The 25,720-nt window shown below is 52.9% G+C and overlaps 1 protein-coding gene across 1 annotated transcript; it reads left to right on the forward strand.

Moving 5' to 3' along the window:
• Positions 1-634: 634 nt before the first annotated feature.
• On the forward strand, positions 635-22,709 carry BPIFB4 (BPI fold containing family B member 4; the record flags this gene model as incomplete). The annotated part of the gene is made up of 16 exons (XM_081097792.1): positions 635-734; positions 1,636-1,710; positions 2,116-2,635; positions 3,699-3,803; positions 4,589-4,732; positions 6,406-6,469; positions 6,919-6,979; positions 8,048-8,139; positions 9,748-9,951; positions 11,793-11,846; positions 12,431-12,601; positions 14,897-14,964; positions 16,733-16,775; positions 18,473-18,536; positions 20,990-21,066; positions 22,686-22,709. 16 exons carry the CDS (start codon positions 635-637, stop codon positions 22,707-22,709), a joined length of 1,866 nt encoding a protein of 621 aa, XP_080953918.1.
• Positions 22,710-25,720: the final 3,011 nt, after the last annotated feature.

The raw sequence follows: 25,720 nt of genomic DNA on the forward strand, positions 1-25,720 counted from the left end.
GATGAATGAAAGGATAGATGGGTAAGATGATTGAAGAGGGGAGATGGGCAGTTGGATGAGTAGATGAGTGAGTGGATGAATGAATGGTAGGATGGCTGCAAGGATGGGTGAAAAGATGGATGGATGAACAAGGGAAGGAGAATTGATGGTTGGAGCAGTAGAGGGCTGAGTGGATGGATGGATGGGTAGGTAGGTAAATAAAGGGGTAGATGCTGGAGAGATTTCCCCAGAGCCTGCTTGCTGTCAGTTTGCTGTTTTGGTTGAGATACTCATGACCTCTCTCCCTGAAGCTTCATTTAAAAATTTCATCTTGGGAGATAATCAAACATCCATGTTCTGGAGCAGTTCAGTTAATGGGTCTGCTTTGCATCTCCAGATTAATTTCAGTTTGAAACACTCAGAAGGTGGTATCAGAAATTCTGGACTCTGCCCCACTGTGTGACCTGGGATCCTTTTCCCAGAAACTCTGCTTTCTAATCATAACACATTGTATCAGGTATATAATAGATCCTCAATAAACAGGATCCTGATATGACTCTGGGAAGGAGGTGCCCAGCTCTATCTGCTGGCCAGGGAGGTGATGGCCGGCTACTGCCATCTGATGCACTGTCTCCAGCAGGGAAGCAGCGCCAGCATGTGGACGGCTTGGTGTGTGGCTGCTCTGTCTGTGGCAGCTGTGTGTGGCCAAGGAATAAAAACGGTCGTCAGGTTTAACAAGGATGTGCTGAGCCATGGTGAGTCCAGCCCTGAAGGGGGTAGGTGTGGCATTGGGGTGGGCAGGGCAGTCCTGCCTACTCTGAAGTTACCCATATCAGATGGATAGGTAACTTCTCTCTGGGCTGTAGTTTCCCCCTTTCCTTTTGGTTACTATTTCCTGAGCACCTACTGTGTGCCAAACACCATGTTGGGAACTTTATGCATGAGGCAGTAGAGAGCAGTGAGTAAGAGCTTGAGTCCTGGAGTCAGTCTTCCTGGGGTTTAGATACTGACTGTGTGACCTTAAGTCTATGACTTGAAGTCTCTGAGCCTCAGTTTACTGATCTGCAAAATGGGTGTAATTAAAGTTCCCATCTCAGAGGACTGATATGAGAATTAAACAAGTTGATCTTTTGAAAACTTCACACAACTCCCGGTACATAGACAGCTCTCAAAACTGGGAGCTATAATTATTCCTGCCTCTAATCTCCCAATTCCCATCCAAGGCTACTATGAGAATAAAAATGAGGTCATTTCCTATCTGAGTGTCACAGGCCTCACTTTATTTATCCATCAAATGGAGACAATAATTCTGGCCTTGACTATTTCCCAAGAGTCAGTTGGGATAATGCAGGAGGAAGTAGGTTTTTGAGCTATAAAGTGTGGAACACTTGGAAGGGAGGGTGAGGAAGCAAATTTATCTAGTTTTGGCTGAATGCTGTTGAAATCTAGTGAATGTGTGAGCAGGTCAAAGCCAGCAGCTAATGAGCTCACCGGGACATCAGGGCTGGTGGGACTGGAGGAGTCTTCCCATTTGACCTGGGCATTTTACCTATGGGAAAAGGGGGACCAGAGAGCCAAGCAGGGCTCCCAGGTGGTGCCTGGGGGCTGGAGGTGGAGAAAGAGCAGAACCCCTGACACACCTTTGCTTCTCCGCAGCCATTTCCAGCAACCTGGAACAGAGCGATATTCTCCACTCGGCCCTGAGGGAGGTGCCCATGGGCAAAGCTGGCAGTGGTGGTGGTGGGCCTCTCCTGGGGGGTCTGCTTGGTGGCAGTGGAGGTGGCGGTGGCGGGGGAGGTGGTCTTCTGGGGGGCCTGCTTGGTGGTGGTGGTGGAGGGGGTGGCGGTGACCTGTTGGGTGGAGTTGGAGGAGGCTTACTGGGTGGCAATGGTGGAGGGCTGTTGGGTGGCAGTGGCAGCAGTGGTGAGGGGCTGTTGGGTGGCAGTGGCAGCAGTGGTGGGGGGCTGTTGGGCGGCAGTGGTGGCCTCTTGGGTGGCAGTGGTGGTGGCCTCTTGGGTGGTAGTGGTGGCCTCTTGGGTGGCAGTGGTGGTGGCCTCTTGGGTGGCAGTAGTGGTGGTCTGTTGGGTGGTGGCCGACACTATTACGATGACTACAGAAGCATGGACTACTCCCGAGGTGTTGGTGGTGTTCCTTACAATGATTTCCATGTCCGAGTCCCCCCCCCAAAGTATACGAATGGCAAACAGCTTGGCGGTAATTACAAGTATGGTCACATCGAAACCAACGACAACACTGCTCAGCTCGGGGGCAAGTACCGATACGGTGAGATCCTTGAGTCTGATGGGAACGTCAGAGACCTCCGAAATGGCGACTACCGCACGGCTGAGAATGCACACGGTGGCCACAGGGGCCTCAGGCGGTATAAGTCAGCCGAAGGGGCAGCGTCCGTTGGCCGGCTTCACCGGCGAGAACTGCGGCCAGGAGAGATCCCACCCGGGGTGGCCACCGGCGCCCTGGGCTCAGGTGGTTTGCTGGGCAATGGTGGCATGCTGGCAACCAACGGCATCCTGTCGGGCCAAGGCGGCCTGCTTGGCGGAGGTGGTCTTCTTGGTGATGGAGGACTTCTCGGAGGAGGGGGCGTCTTGGGCGTGCTCGGCGAGGGAGGCATCCTGAGCACCGTGCAAGGCATCACGGGGTAAGGAGGGGCCAAGATCTCCCTATCAAGTCCCCTGTGATGAATCTCCAAACAGGGGTGATCACCCCTAGACCTGGAGTTGGAGGAGGGATGGTCTTCAGAGCCTTGGACACTTCAGGGCTTAACCTTGGGATTGGACGCCTTGAGAATCTCAAGTTTGGTGGTTTTGGGTCTTGTCATTAAACAGCCCTGAATTTGAGTCCCAGCTCAACCTTTTATACTTGCGTGTGACTTTGGACCATTCCTTTCCTCTGTCTGAGTCTCAACTTCCCCACCTGTAGAATGGTCATAGTAACATAGTTTAGATGGAAAAAGCCCAAGGATTTAAAATCATACATACAGGGTGGGGCCAAAGTAGGTTTACAGTTGTGAGTACATGAAACAGAGTTTATGCTTGTATTGTTACTTATTAATTATTGTATTATTTTCCATATGAACAACTGTAAACCTACGTTTCCCCTACCCTGTATATATTATAATTTCAACGCTGCCCAGCTTCCTCCTCACATTCGCTATTTAATTCAAAAATATTTAGAACTCCTGCTATGGTTTGGGCACTGTGTTGGCATTGGAGACAGGGCCCCATGGCTAGCCAAGAAAAGACATACCTCCTGTCCTTATGGCCATGGATAAAGGCGCCTGGAAATAACCCTCCAGTTGCCTCAGTGGTAAGAAGTTCACGGAGAAATGAGGATGTGTATAGTGGGGAGGCAGGGGGGGCTTCCTGGAGGAAGAGGACCTTGAGCTGAAATCTGAGAATGTGTAGAAGGAAACCAGGCAAAGAGGGGCAGGGACAAGCCAAAGGAATGGCATCTTTAAATTTAAAAAAGTCATAGGAAATACATGGGTATGTCGAGCGGGTCTCTGGGCAGTGGGAGGAGGGGTCATGGCATCTTTTGCCTTTATTCTCTGTTTTCCAAGTTCTACCCACAAACCTCAGGTCTCTTTAGAGTCAGGGGGACTGAACAGGACAAAGGGGTGTGTGAGGGAGGGCACCCCCAAGATGAGTGGCATGGCCAGCAGCGGGGGTCCCTGTCCTCTCATTGCTCTTGGTCCCGTGCAGGCTGCGGATTGTGGAGCTGACCCTCCCTCGCGTGTCCATCCGGCTCCTGCCCGGTGTGGGCGTCTACCTGAGCTTGTACACCCGCGTGGCCATCAACGGGAAGAGGTGTGTGCCCTCAGCCCCGGAGGGGACCCCAGCATCCTGTGTCCCGGCTGGGAGATCCTGGGCGGCTGTTTCCCTTCCCTACACGTCAGCCTCTTTGTCCTTAACTGGGGGGCTAATAAGGTCTAATGTGCTACCACCCAGTGCATGGCTTACACCGCTGGGCTAGGCCATCTTTAGGTCCCTGTCAGCAGTGAGGTCGGTCTGCGAGATGGTTAAGATCTTGGCGGCTGGAGTCAGGTGACAGCCTGGGTTCAAATCCGGACTCTCCTTTAAGCCGTGTGACCTTGGGCCAGTCCCCTAATGTACTGAAGCTCAGTGTCTTTACCTGCAATGGGCATGCTGACACCTCCTTTTCCTCGTGGCTGTGGCCATGGGCATCTGCCTCCCTGAAGAGTGCCTGCACCTGGGGGGTGCTTATCAGAGGACCTCAGGGTGGACTTTTGCATTGATTTCTCCCCACGGATTGAGGTCATGTCTATAAAGTTAGGTCACTGGCTGCTCACCTTGGAAGCCGAAATTCGTATGTAGAGTTCATTTATAGACCCCTGTCCCCAGCCTAGGAGCTCTCACAGACTGAGGAGGGACATAGATTTGTTCACAGGTAACTTGGGGGACCAGGGAAGTCCCCTGGCTTGGGATCCCTATACATGAGCAAGGAGCACGATCGAGTCATAATAGCAAGGGGCAGGGGCACAAGGGTGAGAGGTGCCAGGCAGGGCTGGGCAGGGCTGGGCTGCCTGGAGGCTGGGCTGACGCTGTCTCCCTGGCCTCCTGGTCTCCTCCAGTCTCGTTGGCTTCCTGGACATCGCAGTGGAGGTGAACATTACGGCCAAGGTCCGGCTGACCATGGACCGCGCCGGCTACCCGAGGCTGGTCATCGAGAGATGCGACACCCTCCTGGGGGGCATCAAGGTCAGGCTGCTGCGAGGGTGAGTACCAGCGCGGCGGAGCGCCTGGGCAGATAGATGGTGGCACGGCCACCTGGATGGTTAGGAGCAGAGGTTCTGGAAGCATCCTGTGATTCGAATCTCAGCTCCACTCGTCCTTGCTGTGTGACGTTGAGCAATTCTGTTGCCCTCTCTGAACTCCAGTTTGTTCATCTGTTAAACGGGGGTAATTCTTTTTCCTTTCAGAATTGAAATAACAAATGTAAAGCCTTAGTGCAGAATCTGGCACGTTTTAAGAGTTTCTGAATATATGTCTAGCAGGTTTTGTGTCCATTAGTGCCCCAATTCAAGAGAAAATTTCCCAATCGGCTCTGTCCAGTGCAAACTTGGTTGGGGGTGAATTTTTTTCCATTACACCCTCCCCACAAGGAGGCCAAATCCCCACCCTCTGACCAGAGAGGTTTCAAGTGTCTGTGTGTGGCCAGCACGCTCCCCCCGGGGGATGGGCGTGGATGAGAGCACATCAGGGCAGCTCAGAACTGAGGCCCCTTCTTTCACTCCCTGGCCCTCATCACGGGGGAGCCCTCTTCAGCTTTCCTCTTTGAGGCCTCTGGCCCTGCCCCTCCCCCAATCTGTGTTACCAACCTCTTGGCCCAATCCCCCCAGCTCTCATCTTATCTAAGCTCTGGGAGCAGAAATACTCAGTGTACAACTCGAACCCAAGAATTTCTGACTCACGTGAGCTTCTCTGCGTCTTTGTTTCTTCTCCAGGGTGGGTAGGAAAGAGAAGATTGGCCCCTGGTATCCCTGAGGGGAGGCGGGGCGGGCAGCACACGGGAACCTCACAGAGTTCTAAATTCACATTTTCACTGGGAAATACAGTTGGTAACACATGGTTCAAAAAGACAAAAAGACAGAAGGCACGGAGTGAGGAGCCTGCCTCCCATCTGCCCCCTTCTCACCAAGCTCCCCTTCCAATTCCTTTGTGCAAACGAAGCAAACAAATGTAGATTCTTACTCCCCACCCTCCTTTTAACGCAAACGGGCACGTGCTATAAACACCGTTTTGCTTTCCTTTTTTTCCATTTCCTCAATTTGGAGATGTCTCTGTATCCTTCGGGAAGATTATGCGAAGCTGCAACAGGCAGCCCGTTAGAAGAGGGCCGGCCGGCTGAGCAGGAGGGAACATCATCTGCAGTTAAAAATCAGGAACATCCCAGCCTGGGCCTGGCCCGCTGTAGAGCTCAAGAAACATTTGTTTGTTGAATGAGTAAATGAATGAGTGAATGGATGGATGAGTGAATGAATGAATTAAAAGTCCCCAATTTGCCTGACTAGCCCGTCCAGCTAGGTCTAGGGCAGTGGTCGGCAAACTGCGGCTCGCGAGCCACATGCGGCTCTTTGGCCCCTTGAGTGTGCCTCTTCCACAAAATACCACGTGCGGGCGCGCACGTACAGTGCGATTGAAACTTCGTGGCCCGTGCGCAGAAGTCGGTTTTCAGCCTGGGCGAGTCTGTTTTGAAGAAGCACTGTTGGTATTTGGCTCTGTTGACTAATGAGTTTGCCGACCACTGGTCTAGGGTGAAGGCCCACTGCCCTTCCAGCTTTCAGAGCAGCTTCCAGCACTGACAGGTTCTCTTCAGACAGAGCCTGGCTAGGACCCTGAGTGCGCACAGCTTGGTGAGCCCCTCCTCATCCTGCTCCTCTCTCCTCAGGCTTCTCCCCAACCTTGTGGACAACTTAGTGAACCGAGTCCTGGCCAATGTCCTCCCTGACTTGGTAAGAACCTATCCTGGGACGGGGAGCAAGAAGCACTGACGTTCCCTAGACCGAGGGGCCGCAGTTCCGCCTCCATCGCTGCGGACATGCAGGCGGCCCAGAGGGCACCAGGGGGTTGAGGCATGTTCTTGGGTTGACCCTGAGGATCACGGAGGGACAGACTGGCGAAGGGATAAGGAGGTGGAGCTTGAGGATCACACAGTTCTGAGTTTGGGTCCCAGCTGGGGCACTTCCGAACTGTGTGACAGATCATATCCCCTCTCTGGGTCTCAGTTTTCCTGTCTGTAAAATGGGGATTATGAGAGAGCCTTCCCTGTGGGGTTGTGGGGAGGACAGTGCCAAGCACAGGGCAGGTCAGTCAACATCAGCTCCGTTGCAGTTGTCATCCGTGCACGCCCTCCGCCGCCCCCTGCACGGTCCCCAGATGTCATGCTTTCTCTCCCCCACAGCTCTGCCCCATTGTGGACGTCGTGCTGGGTCTGGTGAACGACCAGCTGGGTCTGGTGAACTGTAAGTTCTTCTGCTTTGTTTCAGCCGGCCCCACATCTGCTAGTGCCTGACCCGGGCCCAGCCCAGCAGGCCTGGGGCAGCAGCGCCTGGGAGGACTCAGGGAGGTGGAGCACAGGCCCTTGCGTGCTGTGTGACCGATGCCTCGAGGGACAGTCTACCTGGACTGCCCTCTTGCCCCCAAACATTCCTCCACAAAGTCCCAGAGGGAGGAGGCTCCGCCCCGGGCCCAGGGGCCTGGGCTCTGGACTGGGAGCCAGGAGGCTGGGTTGGAGCCCTGGCTCTGGCCTGGCAGGTGTGTGGACTCTTCCCGTTGCCTCCTCTCTACAGTGAGGGGGTTGGCTGCAACCCACAGAGGGACTGGAGAGGGAGTGGCAGGAGACACGGGGACACTGTCCAGGTTCTCAGCACCAGGCTCCAACAGCACCCCGACCCAGGATTTCTGAGTGAACGTTCCTGAGGGCCAGCCGGCCCCATAGGGGGCACGGCCGTGCGGACCACAGCAGGAAGGTGGCACCGCGCTGTGCCGGGCACAGCTCTGCAGCCACACAGGGCAGCCCCCTCTGGTGTGGGCCCATGTCTCTGGGATTCCAAGCCGTCTGAGGCTGGCTTTCCCAGACAGGCAAAGCTCACTCCATTTGTGGCCAGAACCAAGGGAGAAAGAGCCCAGAGGGTGAAGCTATTCGTCACAAGCAGTCAGGGAACGGCCAGATCCCATGAAGCACAACATGGTGGAAACCCTAGCGCTGCTTGCCCAGCGCACAGGGCTTGGCAACTTACAAAGCGTATCCATACCCAGGATCTCACTGCCCCTACCCGCCCCCCCCCCCCCCAATACAGTCTCGGAATGATGTTAAACCTATGCTACAGAGGAGGAAACTGTAGCTCAGAGAGGCGCAGTGTCTTGCCTGAGGTGACACAGCAAAGAAGAGGCAGAGTTGGGATTTGAATCCAGAACTCTTGCTCTTTCCATGGTGCCTGGAGCTGGAGCCTTGCTGCCTTGGGACACAAGAAGGGAAGGCACCTAGGAGGGTGAGGGTACCTCCCTGTGACCCCCACCTTTGCCCGCAGCTGTGATTCCTCTGGGGATATTGGGAAGCGTCCAGTACACCTTCTCCAGCCTCCCGCTTGTGACTGGCGAATTCCTGGAGGTGGACCTCAATGTGAGTGCCTGGACTTCGGGGCGAGGGGAGGTGGCCCTCTCCCTATAGGCAGGGGAGGGAAGGGGCGTCCCCCAGGCTTCTGCTGAGTGCCTGGGAAGCAACGTCTGAGCGAGACCCTTTTAAGAGTAGGTCGGGCCCTTCTAGGAGCCGTGTTAAAAAACGCAGTCCCAGCCAGCACTTCTTAAGTGCTTACTGTGAACTAAGCGCATTGCTAATCTGACCTCTGGCAGCCATTTGAGGTAGGCATTCTTACTGAGGAAACTGAGGCACAGAAAGGTCAAGCCCCTTGTCCAAGGTCACTGCTAATAGATGTAAACCTGGGGTCTGAACCCAAGCAATCTGGCTTCTAACTACTAGCGCTGCTGCTTGGGCCTGGGTCTCCTGGAGAAATGGACCTGGCCAGCAGTGTGCTGGTCAGCATTCACAGCCAGCTCTCATGATTAGGAAGAAAAAGCCTGATTTGTAAGGTTTGCTGCTATCCATGGCATAAATACTCCCACCACCGCCAATTTCAAGCTGCCTGCCTGACTCACTGAACACAGAGTTTGGAAGAGATGCGTGGACTCGGCTCTTGTGAGCTGGTGCGCTCCAGCACACCACTGAATCTGGTCGCTAACTGTGCACGGGGCGCACACACAGTCAAACTTCCCGGGGGCCGCACGAGCACAGGCGCTTCCCCACGTGCCCCATCAGATACAGGGCGCAGGTGCACACCCCTGCTCTCATGTACACAGCACCCCTGTGCGCACGAATAGATGCACACCCGGTGTATGCATAAACTCTAGCCATTCAAGAGCTCCTTGTTGGTCACTTGCTGTATGCCAGGCTCTGGGCTGGGGCTGGAGGTGCAGTGGTGCACAGGGCACGATTTCTGTCCTCATGGAGCTTGCAGTCTATTGGAGGGGACAGGCCATGCAAGAATCACTCAAACAAATGTACAGGTATAGCTCGTGAGCACTGTGAAGGAAGGTGCCAGGCTATTAGAGCCTACGGCAGGGATCTGACATACCCACAGAGATCATGGAGGGCTTCCTGAAGGAGGTGACACCTGAGCTGAGACCTGCCGGATGAATGGAACATACAAGAGGAGCGTGTGGGGGAGGGAACAGTGTGGGGGTGCTGAGGTGGTGGCAGGGACTGACAAGGTCCCAGTGGCTGCTCTGTAGAGGCAGGGGCTGAGGGGTAGAGTGGCTCGAGATGAGGTGGAGAGGCCCCCGGGGAAGACTACACAGTATCTTGTAGGCCATGGACAAGAGCCTAGTCTTTAGAGAGTAGATACACCAATGTGTATTGTGTGGGTGCATAAACATGCTAACTCATATGGCAGGACTGCGGTGGGGAGGGGATCTGTGTCATACATGTATTTAAAATAAGTGGCAATATACCATGGCTATAGTGATAAATGGTCATAAAGTGGGAGCTGCAGAGACCCTCTACCATCACACATTGAAGAAGACCTCAGGCCATAAATGAAAGAGTCACTCAGACCCAGTGGGTTCAATCAAGGAAGGCTGCCTGGAGGCAGAGTGAGGGCCTCATCTAGCCTTCAGCCTCCTTCCTCAACTTTCCTCCCTGCACCCCTCCCCGTGACCCTTTCTGTTTCTCCAGACTGTGGTTGGGGAGCTTGGAGGAGGGCTCATCGACTATCCGCTGGGGCGTCCAGCCAAGGCTCCCAGGCCAACGATGCCAGAATTGCCCCCCATGGGCGACAACACCAACTCCCAGCTGGCCATTTCTGCCAACTTCCTGGGCTCAGTACTGACTCTCCTGCAGAAGGACGGGGCACTGAATATTGACATCACCAATGGCATGGTGAGTCGTGGCCCCATTTGGGAGTGGGGCAGGCTGGGCAGCAAAGAGCTCCCAATTGATCCTGTGGTCCCCATGGCCTTGGGGAAATTGCTGAAAAGTGAGAACTATAGACAGTCCACCCTTTGACTCATCTCCAGTTCATGGATGTGTATCAGTTATGTCCGTGTTTACCAAAGCACGGTGCCTAGGAAGATTTTAGGTGATTCACAGACATGGCATTAAACAACATCAAACCATATGGTGAGAAAGTTTCTCACTATTCCATGTTATTTAATTTTATTCCAATCCTTCGTAAAAAGCATACTATGCATACATTTATATGTACTCCCATGTAAATGTTTAGAATCCCTTCACCTGGTAAGCACTCACACTAAGTAACTAAAAGATATATGAGAATAAAACACTCTTGGGTATGCTCTGGACTCATTTTCTCTCCAAACCTTTCCTTCTGAAAAAATTTCAAGCCTTCAGCAAAGTTGCAAAACAGCACAATTAGTGCCCAAATATCCTTCACCTAGATTCCATAGTTAATAGTTTGTCATATTCGTTTTGTAGCTATCCGTCCATCTGCCACCTATCTACCCATCACCTGTTGTTGAACAATTCGAGTTTTTAGAGACGTGACATTTCACGCCGTAAGCTGCAGTATATATCTCATAAGAACAAGATGTTCTCTAAAAAAACCACCGTACCACTCACGTCACTCTTTGATTCCATTCAGAGGAAAGCCCCCCTTTGTGCCAGGATGTAGTTAACCCTCTCTTGCACAGTGTCCTCTTTTTAACTCGGGGGGAACAGGACACACACCCACAGCCTCCACAGACAACAACACCCACGCAGGGAGTAGGGCATTGTTCTGTTTTTATCGCCTTTGGTTTTACAGTTGCCATCTGTGTCAAGGGATACTGGCTTCCCACTCTGTAGTATTTGAGGTGTTAAAAAGTTAGTCGAATTAAAGAAGATATTAAGCCCTAGCCGGTTTGGTTCAGTGGATAGAGCAGTGATGGCGAACCTTTTGGGCTCGGCGTGTCAGCATTTTGAAAAACCCTAACTTAACTCTGGTGCCGTGTCACATACAGAAATTTTTTGACCTTTGCAACCATAGTAAAACAAAGACTTATATTTTTGATATTTATTTTATATATTTAAATGCCATTTAACAAAGAAAAATCAACCAAAAAAATGAGTTCGCGTGTCAGAGGTGTCATAGGTTCGCCATCACTGGGATAGAGCGTCGGCCTGCGGACTGAAGGGTCCCAGGTTCTATTCTGGTCCAGGGCGCATGCCCGGATTGCGGGCTTGATCCCCAGTAGGGGGCGTGTAGCAGGCAGCCAATCGCTGATTCTCTCTCATCATTGATGTTTCTATTTCTCTCTCCCTCTCCCTTCCTCTCTGAAATCAATAAAATAAATAAATAAAAAGGAAAAAAGAAGATATTAAGTAAACAACAGCGCAGTGGAGTGGTTCAGGGATATCGCAGAATCACGCATTTAGTCGACACTGGTTATGCATGTGGCTCACCGATGCCCACTTGGTTTTAATAAAGAATTGCATGTTTAGAGGACAAAGAGTTGTCTCCTTCCCTCTAAGCCTTAGACTTAGACTACGGCATGCCTATGGTAAGCTTAAGTGGCCAGTCTTGTCCATTTAACCACAGAACAGCTACCGTGGTCTACATGGTGGCTGCCGTTAGACAGGTAGGGCCTCCCCAGGGGTCTTTAAGGGGGAGAAGATGCCCCCACTGGCTGCAGAGATTCTGAGGAAGTTAATCACCATGTTAGCAACTCCTGTCTGTCCCCATAGCCTCAGGGGCTCGCATGACTCTTCTTCTTGTCCTGCAGTTTGAAGAACTTCCTCCACTCACCACGGCCACGCTGGGAGCCCTGATTCCCAAGGTATGTAAGGCAGGAGCGCCTCCTGATCTGCAGCCTCCCCCTCCCCCAGGAGCTGAAGGGAAGACACTCAGCACAAGGGTGGGGGTGCCCTGCTCCCCGCCCCCCCCCCCACCTCCCGGACTTTCTTGTGAGACACCTCAAACTGTGGCCTTTCTCACCCCAGTTGGGGCATCTACAGGGAGGAAGGGCCTGAGCTCTGAGAGACAGACCTGGGCTGGAGTCCCCACTTTTCTGCTGGCCTTGGTCCACTTGCTTGGTGTGCCCCTCGGCTTTCTCATCTGTAACATGATGGAAAATGTACCCTATGGATGCGGCAATTTGATGGCATTGTGAATGCTCCGGTGGCTCCATCGCAGGCAGTGCCAGGCTTGAGCATTACCAGGCATTGGGCATTGAGCTTAAGTCTCTGCTGGCATCATCACCTCAATTGCCACAAGGACAGCCCTTGCTCAAATCCAGCAGCCGGCTGGAGCCTTTACGAGCGATTTGTCACACTTCAGTGATGTTGTCGGACCCGAAGCAGCCAGTGTGAGACCTCCCGCTCCGCGGGGGCCTGCTCAGTCTGGCCCGGGGTCTCCCCGCAGGTGTTCCAGCAGTACCCCGAGTCCCGCCCGCTCACCATCAGGATCCAGGTGCCCAACCCGCCTTCAGTGACCCTGCAGCAGGACAAAGCACTGGTCAAGGTGTTTGCCACCTCGGAGATCATGGTGTCCCAACCCAATGACGTCGAGACCACTATCTGCGTCATCGATGTGGTGAGTGTCTGGGGTGGGGGGGCATGTGCTCTCGAGGGGTCCACAGACTCCTTCAGATCTTCACAGTCCCCACCACAGTGACTACAGGCTTGGCTGTGGGGCCAGGTGACCCGAGCCAAGTCCGTCTTTAGCGCTTCTAGCTGTGTGAGCTCAGGCAAGCCACTCCCTCGCTCTGTTCTTGACTTTTCCCTCTGCCACGTGGGTAAGGCAGCAGGGCATTATTAAGATGCTCGAAGCAGCGCCTGATATTTCCGACGGGCTCCCAAAGTGTTGGTTGTTGTTATTCTCACGGGTTGTATACCACAGTGCCTGGCAGAGTAGGCCTTGGTCATGCCTTCAACAATATTTACTGTGTACCTCTATGTGCTATGCTTCCTATCAGATATTGGAGGAAGGGGGAGCTAGAGAGATGGTTCTAACTCTCTTGTCCCTGGTACATAAGAGGGAATAGATACAAATGCAATTTTGACAACTATTTCATAAAATCATGCAGCTCCTCTCACAAAAGGCTTTCTATTAATCCTGAAACAAACCAATCCCCTCACAATGGCCCACAACATCCTTCCAGAACATGCTCTGTTCACCTTTCAGCTCCTCAATCTTCCCTCCAACACAGTCCCACCCCAGGGCCTTTGCACATGCTGTTCTCTTTGCCTGGAATCGTCTTCCTCCAGATATCTTATGGCGCACACCCTCATTTCCTTTAGGTCTCTGCACACATCTCCCCTCCTCAGAGAGCTCTTTGTCGGTCCACCTGTCCAAAATATTCTCACCATTTCTATTCCCTCTCTCTCTCTCTCTCCCTCTCCCTCACTTTTCACTCTCTCTTTCCCCCTGCTTTACTTTGTTTGTATCCTTAATCTGACATTATATGAACCTGCGCTTGTTTCTTAGTTTACTGCTGGACACTGCTGGATCCCAGAGCTTAGCATAGATAGGGTCCAGCACATAATAGGTGCTTAGTAAATATTTGTCAAAGGAATGTGTTGTATGGAGTGCCCCCCCCCTACCCCCGATTAAAACTTTGGACTCAGACATTTGGGTTCTGTCTTATCTGCTCTGTCTTCCCAGTTTCTCTGCCCAGGGGTCAAGACCAAATGAGCCACTCCTAGTCTGGGAGGTGGGAGCATGCTAAGCCCCAGTGTGGGGAGAGGCCTCTCATTGTCAGATGAGAGATTCAAAAGGCTAATTCTCACCCAGTGAGTGGAGTTGGCTGCCCCTGACTTAGCGCTTGTGGACTAGTCCCTACTGTGTGGAGATTTCCCCATCAACAGCCCAAATGTTTGTTTGATCCAGCTCGGAACACTGCATGACTCCCCACTGCCCGGGTCCCTGAGTCCTCTCCAGCCCATTACCCCTGCCTGGCCTGGCTCCATCCCTCTCCAGCCTCCTGGAGTCCTGTCATCTCCTTAATCTCGGCCTCCTGTCTGCCCTTCTAATGCCAAACTCTTCCTGCCCCAGGGTTTTGCACATGCCCTTCCCACTGCCTGGACCATGCTCATGCCCTCTTTATCATCTGGCCAAATCGTACCTACCCTCCAGGCTCAGTTCAAAAGCCATTTCCTCATGAAGGATGGACTGATCTGCATGCCCAGTAGGTCTCTTCCCATATATACCAGAGCCTCTTCTCCACCATCCCAATGATCATCATTATTGTTATTACTAATAATGTCAGCTGAATTTGTTAGGAGCTTCATTTTTTTCATAAGACCAACTTATTTTATTTTATTGTGTGGCGGGGGTAGGAGGGCGGTGAGGGAGACAGGGAAGCAGACAGATTTTTTTACAACAAGGCTTCATGCCCTCTGGACCTTTCATGCCCTCTCATGGGGGTGGGGAAACAGGGCAATTTTGACTGACAGCAATAATGCCCAATCCCATCCGCAATGGCTCATCTGAAGCAGGTTTCCTAGGCTGCAGGCCACCCCACCCGCTCTGAGACAGCTGGGAGAAGCTTATAAACACCCATGCCAATCGCTGGCTTCTTGTGACAGTTGTCTTTCTGAGAGGTGTTCACGCAGCCCTTGCTGTGACTTACTAGTGGACAATAATTAAGGAGGGCAATTGATTATCCCTAACCCTCTTCCCTCCCTTGAGTGAAAATCCATTATATGGTGAGGTTACTGGTGGTGTCAGCTTATAAAGGGAGGTTTGACCAAAACCTCAGGGAACAGCCTGTTTTTATGCCCAGTGTTCGTGGAACACCTAGCCAGGGCCTGGCGCCCAGGAGCCCTCAGCAGGCAGTGGCCGATAGACGATGGCAGTGACGTCTCACTCTCCTTCCCTGTCCTCCAGGACACAGAACTGTTGGCCTCGTTTTCCGTGGAGGACAATAAGCTCCTGATCGACGCCAAGCTGGACAAGTAAGGGGGTGTGCGGCCTCGGGCTCCTGCCCATCAGAGAGCCCTCCTCGGTGCTGCCGTGTCTGGTGCCAGCTCACGGAGGGACGCCGGGGAGGGTTTAGAGGCCTCCTAGCATGGCTTTCAGTGCTGGCTACACCCAGGAGGCTGCAAAGGTAAAAACGGGCTGTGATGGCAAAGCCACTGGCATGAGCCAGGCAGGGAGGGTGAAGCCGTAAGCCTGTAGAAGGAACCTACTGCCAATCACAACAACATCAATCCTAATCACGATGCAGGTGGTGATGCTGGGCGGGCTCTGCACCCGGCACCTATCTGCTTAGCCTCCCAACGGTCCCCCGGAGTCAGGGCTGTTGTTTTAAAGAGGAGACTAGGGCTCAGAGAGGAGGACGTGTCTACTCAGGGCCACACGGTGAGCACAGAAAGGGCTGTGAGCCGACCGTGGTCTGTCTGGCCTGGAGCTGCATTGAATGTTGCAAGCACGGGCCTTGCAGCCAAGCAGCATGGCTCCCAATCCCACTGTGACCACTGACAGCCTGTGTGACCCAGGCCACCTGCCCCCGCCTCTCTGCACTCAGTCTTCTTACCTGAGCGTGGAGATAACTGTCCCCACCTCACAGGACTCGCCATGATCCTCATAACAGCTATTATCTATTGGGTGTTTTCTATGTGCCAAGCATTGAGCTGGGCCCCAAATGTGTCTCAGTTCACTTACTTCTTGGCTCAGCCTATGTAAGTATTATGATTATTCCCACTTTGTGATAAATGAGGTGAAATATACAAACGTCAGCACCTGCCCAGTTCATACGTTTTTCTTCTTACAACAAATATTTATCGAGCCCCACAGTTGGGGTTACTCATAATCAGATGCCAATCAGAGCTGCCCAGGGGTTTGTGAGGAGGTAATGTTCGACCTGAGGCCTGGACGAGAAGGGCTGCGTGAAAAGCTGGGGTGTCCGGCAGTGCAGGCAGCACCGGCAACCTCGGAGGGACAGGCAAGAGCTAGGGTGCTGTGGGGAGATGGGAGGGGAAGTCGGGAAGGAATAAAATATTTGTTTCTCTCCTGCTGGACGCTCCAGTTATTCTGCCCCAGCGGCGGGTCTGGTCCAGCCTCTCTCAGGTGAAATTGTCAGTTTGCAGGTGGGATTCAGGTGCAGAGACTGAGGCCCTCCTAGTGCAGGGAGAAACCTTGAGCCCAGGCCTCGGGCCTCCCTGCTCAGAATAGCACAGCTGCCAGGAGCACAGGCTCAGGGTGCGAGTCCTGGGCTCTCCCTCCTGAGTAGCCATTGCAAGTTACCCTGGAGCCTCAGCCCTCCCCCCGCCCCCCCCCCCACACACACACACAGGGTTGCTGAAAGGATCAAACAAGATAGTGATGATCACGCATGTATACATGGCACTTGCTATGAGCCAGGCACCGTTCTAAGGGCTTTACTGGAATTTAGGCCTTGCATCCACCCGCTTTGCAGAGGAGGAAACGGAGGCATAGAGAAGTTAAGTGCTTTGGCCAAAGACACACAGCTCACAGGTGGTGCTGCTGCCCTCTGAGCCTGTGTATGTGGTTTATAACCCCTTGGCATTGTGTCTGGTACATGGTTCACGCTCAATACTTGGAGACCACCACTGTTTTTATTCACTGCCCCCAGGCCAAGAGAGGCCCTCCTGTGGGCTCGTGGGGGGCTGGGGGGGAGGGGCTTCTGATAGCTTAGTGCCATGCAGCCCCCCGCGATTCAGGCCACCACTACCTCTGATGGGCTGTCTACTTTGTCTGCAGGACCAGCCTGAACCTCAGAACCTCAAATGTGGGCAATTTTGATGTAAGTACCAAGCTCAGGCCCTGGCGTGCGATCTTCTGGGAATGGCATTCCCGTGAGACTGGCTGGGGACTGGCCCGGGGGGAAGGGGGGTCTGAACGCCAAAGCATTTATTTCACAGATGGGGAAACCGAGGCCCACGAGCCAGGGAGGGGCAGAGCACAGGTTCACAGCTCCAGCTCTGCCTATGGTGCTGCCATTCTGACTGCCCCCAGGGAGGCTGCTTGGCCCCAATCCCTTCACTCCAGAGTGGCGAGTGGGGAGGGAGGCAGACGCGTCCCATGGGCCCCTTTCTCCTGGAGCAGGGGCTCTGCCTGGCCACGGACTCCCTATGACCTTGGCCTACCACCCCGCTCTGAGCCTCAGTTTCCTTGTCTGGAAAACAAACAGGCTTGGATTCATTTCTAACCTCCCTTCACCCCCGGCTTTCTGGAATTCTGCCTTTCTAATTTGAGATGCCCCTTTTCTAGGGTTTGGTCCTGTTTCCACTCTGTTCATTCCTGGGTCCCCACCCTCGTTAAAGCTTCAGAAACACCCCTCTTTTTTATTTTCATAAATTGACAATGAAACAGATACCTGCTTCCTGGGACAAGCTTGGGTGGTTTCCACATGCGCAGAAATAGCCAAATACCCATTGTGTTGCCGTTTTTTGAGCTTTTTAAAGTCCAAACAGCTATAACCCCTGGAGTTGGGACGGCCAGCTTCATTTTCTAGAGGGAGAGATGGGTGCTCAGAGAAGGAGTGGCAGGCCTCACACCCGGTTTCCGGCAGCTGGGGCTAGAGCTGGAATCTCTGGGCTCTAAAGAGAAAAAAGAAGCTAACAATGAAGTCAGGGAATATTTATGGAGCAACAGTGATTGGCACCGGGCACCAAATGACACTTAAACAAACAAATAAACTTTTTTCATGTAATCCTCACCACCAACTGATCACTGGGGTACAATCATTAGCCCATTTTCCAAATAAGGGAGCCAATCACAGAGAAGGTAAGTGACTGACTGCCCACGGTCACAGAGCTGGTAAGAGGCAGCGCTGGGATGCGAGTCCCGTGCTCTTGTCACTGTGGAACCTCAGGGCCCTATGCCAGGCCGGGGCTCTCCTTATAGGAATGAGGCTGCCCGCCCCACGAGGGGAGGGTTATCCTCTCCACGTTCAGACGTGGAAACCAAGGCTCAGAGAAGCTAAGAGCGGCCAAATGTGAAAAGGCCCAAGTCCAGGCATTTCACATGACCTGCCCACACTCCTCACAGCACCCTTCTAGGCAGGGTTTGCGGGCCCCCTTTTCAGATGAGGAAACTGAGGGTCAGAGAGGTGAGTGAACCTCCTCAGAGGCCCATGGAGGCTGCGCGGGGACGGGAACCCAAGGGCCGCCAGTGACACTATCGTGGTTTTCGAACAGTCCCCGTAGACCCCACGCTCTGCGCCGCTTGGGGAAGAGCTGGCCCTCTGTCAGTCCCAGCCTCCCCGGTAGCCCTGGACCAGGGCTCCGCTGCCTGAGGCCTGGGCCTCCCCATCCTACAGATGCCCCTGGAGCTGTCTAGCTCAGTGGTTCTGGAGTCACGGGATGTCTGACTGCCATCTCTCAGATTGCCCCAGAGCAGCTCAGCGCCTCCCCCGTGGGCCACAGGGCAGGGCCTGAAGGAGCCCTCAGAATCCCAGTGCACCGTTGCCGGGGCTGAGTTCTCATTCTTTCCCTGCAGGTTGGCCTCATGGAGATGCTGGTGGGGAAGATTTTCGACCTGGCGTTTTTGCCCGCCATGAACGGTGAGAGCGGGTGCCTGTGCCTCCCGGGGGCACATGGCCTGGGGACCAGGTGCCTACTGGTCTGTTGGGCATGTTTGATGCACAGCCAGTCTACCTCAATAGCAATTCTGAGAGCTTTGTTCTAAGCTTATTTATTTAAGCCTGTGAATGCAAGTTTTGCCACAAGGTTCCAACAACTCCCTTATTTGCTGCTTCAGCTGTATTTTTTTTTTTCTTATTTGGTGGATTGTTTTGTTTTTCTGATTATTTATATCAAATTTTGAAAGTCCAGATCAGTTTTTAAAAAAATTTCACCTCCCGGGGCAATTAATCTCAACGTTTGGGTAAATTTCCTCCTAAACTCTTCTTCTATTTTCCCCCAATACAGTCCAAGATATTTCCTGATTTATTTTTATATGCTTACTAGAGGCCCGGTGCATGAATTCATGCACGGGTGGGGTCCCTTGGCCTGGCCGGTAATCGGGGCTGATCATGGCCAATCGGGGCATCTCTCCCAGTCCCAATCGGCCAGACCCCATCGGCAAGCTAACCTACTGGTCAGAGCGTCTGCCCCCTGATGGTCAGTGTGCATCATAGCAACTGGTCAAGCAGTTGACAGAACAGTCCACCAATCAGTCAGACACTTAGCATATTACACTTTTATTGTATAGGATTGCTAATTGTGGTAAAATACATATAACATAAAATTTACCTTCTATTGTTAGGTGTGTGGTTCAGTACCGTGAAGTATACTCACACTGTTTTGTTCCTGACTGGTTTTGAATCATGTATTTATTTTTACCTACACAGGGACTACATGCATACCCTGTTATTATAAAGTGTTCAGTCTTTAGAGATAAAGCTTAAGTTGCTCTTACCGAAATCTACAACCTCCTACCACACAGTCTGCCTCCTACGCAGCCACATGATCGGCTGGAGGGTGTTCTTGCCCAGCTTCCTGAATGGAAGAGACAGCACGTGGTCCTCTCGGGGCTGCTTGCACTGTGGGGCCCTGGAGGCTGGGGCCAATGATGCTCCTTCAAATGAGTAACCCCCTTAGGATGGGAAACCGGTGCCCAAGCCGTCGTGCTGCTCAGCTCCAGCCTCTCTCGCTCCCCACTTCTGCTTCAGGGAAGAGAGGAGGAGGAGCTGGCATCAGCTGTACCAGCCGGGGTTCCTTTGGGAGCTTTGCACCCTTATTCTGGGAACTGCCATAGGAGGAGGCTGAGTCTCCATCACAGGAAGGCGCCGGTCACAAAGCCCAGCAGGAGAGGATGAGGCGGGAGCCGGGCTGGGCTGGGCTGGGCTGGGCTGGGCGGACCAGGGAGAAGGAGATGGAGACGCTCATCCTGGCTGGGCCCCCGGGAGGCAGCAAGTCCCTCGCTCTCCCTAGAATGCAATGCACCATTCTCGAAAGTGAGAGGTTGGATTAGATCCATGATTCCCAAAGTGGGTTCCACGGAAAACTAGTCCCAAAAAGATACTCTGAGAAAAGGCTTCCACGGACAAGCAAGTCTGGAAAACACGGAATCTAATCCTCTGAGGCACATTCACAATGTCCTCCGCTCTCTGAGAAGTCCTGCGGGGGTTAGAGTGTTTAACCTCAGCTAACCCAGCTTCCCCCCTACCTCTCCTGCCTTCCTTCCTCATTTCCTCTCTTCATTTGATATCACTTTGTCTTGTTTTGGAACATTAATCGGCAGGTCTACTTAGGCTCTGACCACCTAAAAGCAAACAGCACAGCCCACATGGTCCTTGGTGGGGCCACACGTGCGTCCTTCCACGCCTGCATCCAGCAGGCATCGCTCCCTCCCTGTGCCTGGCCCTGGGCTGGGTGATGCTGGGGACACAGTCCTTGTCTGCCAGAGACTCACACCGGCAGAGACGTGGAAACGGAATTAATATTTCGTGGCTTCTCTACGGAGTCATTCAGGAGCTCCAGCAGGAGCCGAGTTCTTGGCCTGAGGGGCAGGAAGCCTCAGAGAGGAGGTGGCATCCAAACAGTGTCTCAGTGAGGCTCAGAGCTCTGCAGGCAGCGGCGTGAGATGTGGGCTCTGCGCAGGAGTCGCTACAGGGATGAAGGCCTGGGGACAGACTGGACTCCAAATAGAAAAAGAAGCTATGAAATTAGTGAATATTTATGGAGCAATAGTGATTGGCACCAGGCACTAAATTACACTTAAACACACACACACACACACACACACACGCACACATAAGCTTTTTTCATGTAATCCTCACCACAAACTGATCACTGGGGTACAATCATTAGCCCATTTTCCAAACAAGGGAGCCAATCACAGAGAAGGTAAGTGACTGACTGTCCACGGGCACAGAGCTGGTAAGAGGCAGAACTGGGGTGTGAGTCCCGTGCTGCTGTCGCTGTGGAAACACAGTATCGTGCAAATACTGGTGGCTTTCCACAGGCTGACACCTCCTGGCCACGCTGACCATTGCTGACTTTCCCCCCACAGCTGTGCTGGGCTCTGGTGTCCCTCTCCCCAAAATCCTTAACATCGACTTCAGCAATGCAGACATCGACGTCTTGGAGGTAAGGGGCGATAAAGCTAACGGCTTTCCACTCTTGCCCAGGAACTGGGAAGAGGGAGAGAAGGGAAGGGAAGGATAGGACAGTAGGAGCCTCTTCCTTCAAAGGATGGGGCTGAGGGAATCAGGCACAAAGCTGTTAAGAAGCCTTAAGTGAAACTTTTCACATGCGCAAGCCCATCTAGTCCTCCTGACAGATGTCATTGCCCCCATCTTACAGATGGAAATACTGAGGCTCAGAACAGTAAGGGGTTTGCCCAAAGTGGAAGTGTGCTGTGGTTCATCGGAACAACTCTTACTGAGCACCTGCTATGTACCAGACAACATGCAAGGGGCTGGGGATACAGCAGTAAGGAAGCCTATAACCCGGGTCCTTACAAAGCTCTCCAGCCAATGGGCAGATGAGCCTTTGGGTAAATATTCCTGACGTAATTGCTAGTGATAACCATGGCAAGTGCTTTAAAATTCAAATGTAGGAGCTTTGTTTCCACCTAAAAACTAAAAACCACATGTGCTCAGTATCTGAAATTTGGGAAATGCAGGAAAGATGAAACAAAAGCAGGTTTATCCTCCTAGATATATATGCAACCCAGAAATGACCACTTAGAACGTTTCCTGATTTCCGTTCCAGTCTTCCTAGAGTTTTATTCTGGAACGTGGCTTTGGCCGGGCGGCCGGCAGAGCACCGGGTCAGGGTCCCACGTTGCACGCGGTCGTCACGCCTCCCTAGCGCCCCCCAACCTGGGACAGCTTGTCAGTGTGCCGTGTGCTCTGTGTGTGACCTTGACATTTCTGACCGGTCCGGCCTGTTTTGGAAGACGTCACTCAATTTGGATTTGACTGACGTGTTCTCACGATGAGATTGGAGTTATGTATTTCTGGAAAGAATGCCCCCAGCGTGATGCTGTGCCCTCATCCATGTGCCGTTCCAGGCAGCTTCTTCCTAGAGACGCTGACTTTGATCACGTGATTAAGGTGGTTCCTGTCAGGTTTCTCCACTAAGTTACTATTTTTCAATTTACTACTAACCGTCCCATGGGGAGATCCTTTGAGACTCTGCAAATATTCTATTTTCCATCACACCTTCTCCCGCTAATTTTGGCGTTCATGAATGGTTCTTGCCAGCAACTGTTACTACCATGCTGTCTGCCTAATGGTGGTTTTCTATTTCTCGAATTCCTTCAGTTGGAATTCTGCTGTAAGGAAGAGCTGTCCCTTCCCCACCATTTATTTATTTATTCGATTATTTGTACCAGTGTGACTTATGGGCATTTATTTCATTCTGCGGGTTAAATCTATTATTTTTATTATTTATTTTGCTGTAGCTGTTTTTAATGATGAGAACTGGATTTTGAAAGAGTGTGGAGAGAGGCTCAGACCTGCTCCTCTTATTTTGGGGAAAAGGAGATGAGGAGCAGGGAGGGAAGTGTTTTGCCCGAGGTCCCCTGCAAGCTAATGACATGGCCAGGGTGATCCTCAGGCCCCTTGCACCCCAGTGTCCTCGCTGTCGAGCTACTGCTTCCCGAATGTGACTTGCCTGATCCAAAGGCAGGTGACTACCTGCCGAGGCTGCAGCCAGAAGCCGTCCGCCCGCTAACTGGGTTCTCTATTCTGCCCTCGAAGGACCTTCTGGTGCTGAGCGCCTGAGTGACAGGAGGCAGAGACGCTGCGGCCCCAGAGGAGGCAGAACCAGCCCTGGAAAGGCTCGGCCGGACAGTCCCCGGCCCCGAGTCCCTTCAGCCCCACAACAGGTCCCTCCCCGGCCTGCCGACCCTCTCCCCACCTGCCTCCACCGGAGAAAGGACCTAGCCATCGCCCGTCCTGGCCAACAGTTGGTCTGCGGTCAGCCTCACCCCCACAGGGGCGGAAGGTCCCCTCCAGGGCGGAGGCCTTTGGGACTCCATGCCGGACTCCATGCTGAGCACGTGAACCTTTCAATAAAAGCTTCCACTTCCCCTGCAGTTGGGGTGCGTCTCCATGAAGGGCCCTCTCTCCGGGTCAGGTGCTTCCCTCACGGCTGTGCTGGGGCACCTGGCAGTTGTAGCTACAACTGGACAGAGGATGGAGCTGGTCCAGAGGGTGGGTGGGTGCCTCCCAGGTCCCAGGGGGGAGGTAAAAGGGACAGAAAGACAGCCTTCTGCCCCGTCCTCCTGAGAGCTGCCTGTCGAGGGCTCACTGCCTGCTGAGCCCGGCACTGAGGCTTTGGCACTTGACATCATTTAACCCCATGAAAGCACCATGAGGCAGGTACCAGGATGGTCCCCTAGTTTGCGGACCCGCCTCCCAGGGATTTTTTAAAAGATTTCCTTTCCCCCATCCATGTTTTTTCCCTTTCAATATCAGAGAGCTAAACCATTGGGCTGTCTGGTTCAATATTGGATTCCTGGCTGCATCATTCATTCATCTATCCATCCATCCATGAGTGCCTATCAAGTCTGCCCTCATGAAGCTTAGATTTTAGTCCACAAGACAGACTTTAAACAACAATCTAAGAAAATAATAAGTAAGTAAGTAAACAAAGGGGCTAATCTGAGATTGTCTTGAGGACTACAAAGGGATAAACAGGGATGGAGGGGGGAGGGGAGGCACCATTGGGCGGTCAGGCAAAACCTTTCTGAGGAGGAAACACATCATCATTCCCTCTGGGGGCCTTACACTCAGTCACCCTCCTCCTCCCACAGTCAGGGTCTCTGTCTCTCCCGGTCTCCTTGGTAACACCCACACCCTCGCTCAGAGAGAAGTAGGTGGGGGTTCCCGTTCAGCCTGCCTGAGGAGCCGAGTGGGGGGGGGAAGGCCCACCTTAAAGGGCGGTGTCTGGGGAGAGGACCCAGAACTTGATTCCCAGGCGAGCAGGGTCATGGCTGCGCTGTCCCTACTGTGTTAGAACCACCTTCTGTAAATCCCCAGGAATACGCCATTTGCTTCTGTTTCTAACTCCATTTGTTTCTGCTCCCGTCACCTCTCCCGGTACCACCTCTCCAGCCTCCTCACTGGTCTCTCCTTTTTCCCTCCCGCCCCTGCTATCCATTCTCCACTCAGCGGCCAGAGGGTTGGGATTTTTAACTGCACATTCAATCACCTGCCTTCCCTGTTTCAAGCCCTCCCATGGTTTTTCCATGGCACCCACAGCAAGATCCAGACCCTCACCACTGCCCACCAAGCCCTGCAGGGTCTGCCCCACCCCCTTGGCCAGCCCCATCTACCTCCTGGTCCTCTGCTGGGGGAGGGGTTCCGCACACTCCTTCCTCCGCCGCTGAAACACACCCACATCCTTCAACACATTTCATTTTCTTTCTGCTATTCAATGTTTGGAAGAATTTTTTTTAACTCTTGGGGAAATTTTTGGATTATAAATACTTCATTTCATTTTCCATTGGCTATGATTTCTTAAAAGTCAAAGGACATCTAGGGTATTCTTTCAAAGTGAGAAAATGGAAGGACTTGGAAGAATTGAGAAGGAGGAAAAGACAGAGTTGGGTTAATTAGAACTTGGGCAGAGTAGCATGGGGTTGAGGGTCCAAATGTCCACAGGAAGTCTAGGATGCCTGGACTTCCGGGGGAGTGACGGGTAGTAAGACAGGCCTGCGGCCTGTGGGCTTGTGCTGCTCGCTCTGGCCTTGGACCGTCACTGCATTCTCAGGCAACAGGGACAGAAATGAACGGTTGCTTTAAGTTTAATGGGGAGAAGAGCCTCTACTAAGCATCTCCACCAGATGTGGATGATACTGAAGTTTCACTGATAAACCAAGGATGCGCCCCAGGATTGCAGGGCTCCCGGGTCGGAGTGTGAGTGAGGGGGTCCTGGAAGCACAGGTGGCAGCAGATTTCACGGCAGGACATGCAATGGGGCGTCTCACGGAACTCCATGACTGTCCCACTTCAGTTGTAGCTGACATAAAAACACTCTAGAAGCCCCCAAAACCTCACTGAGTTGATGTTTCTGCTACCAATCCTGAGGAACAAATCCTAACCTCAAAATTGAGTGGCATAAACCACAATTTTCATTTCCTCCCAGATTCTGGGGGTCAAGACAGCTTTCCTCTGCTCCACGGTGCCTTGGGCCTCACTGGGAAGGACAGCTGGGGGACTTGCTGTCAGGCGGACCCATTTGGAGGCCTCCTCACTCATCCGCTGGTGGCTGGTGGTGGCTGGTGATGTCAGCCAGAACACCTACACATGGCCTGTCCACGTGCTGGCGTCAAAACGTTAGCACCCAAGGGTGCACAATGGAAGCCGCTGCGGTGCCTGTGATGATCTGGTTTTGGAAGTCACGCAGTGTCACCTCTGTTATGCTCATTTAGTCAAAGGCCCTTCCAGCTCCATCAAAATGCCTACTTCATCCATCTTGTCAAAATGTCATGGAGCCCTGTGCGTGGCTGCCGCCTCTGACGTTCACTTCACCCCGCCTAGCTTCGCCACCCAGCCTTCAGCCCACGTCTGAACTCTCAGTTGCAGGTTGACTACTATAAAGAGTACTGTTCTAGCCATGGTGGGCGGGGGGGGGGAGGGGGCGGGGGGTGGTCTTATGGGGGAAGGGGTAACAAACAGTTGACAGATGAGAGGAAGGCTGAGGAGAGAGAGAGAGAGAGAGAGAGAGAGAGAGAGAGAGAGAGAGAGAGACCCACACACACTTTTCTGCATATTGGCTTAGCCTGGTG

The sequence above is a fragment of the Myotis nattereri genome, assembly GCF_964212035.1.
Source record: "Myotis nattereri genome assembly, chromosome: 8".
Taxonomy (NCBI): Eukaryota; Metazoa; Chordata; class Mammalia; order Chiroptera; family Vespertilionidae; genus Myotis; species Myotis nattereri.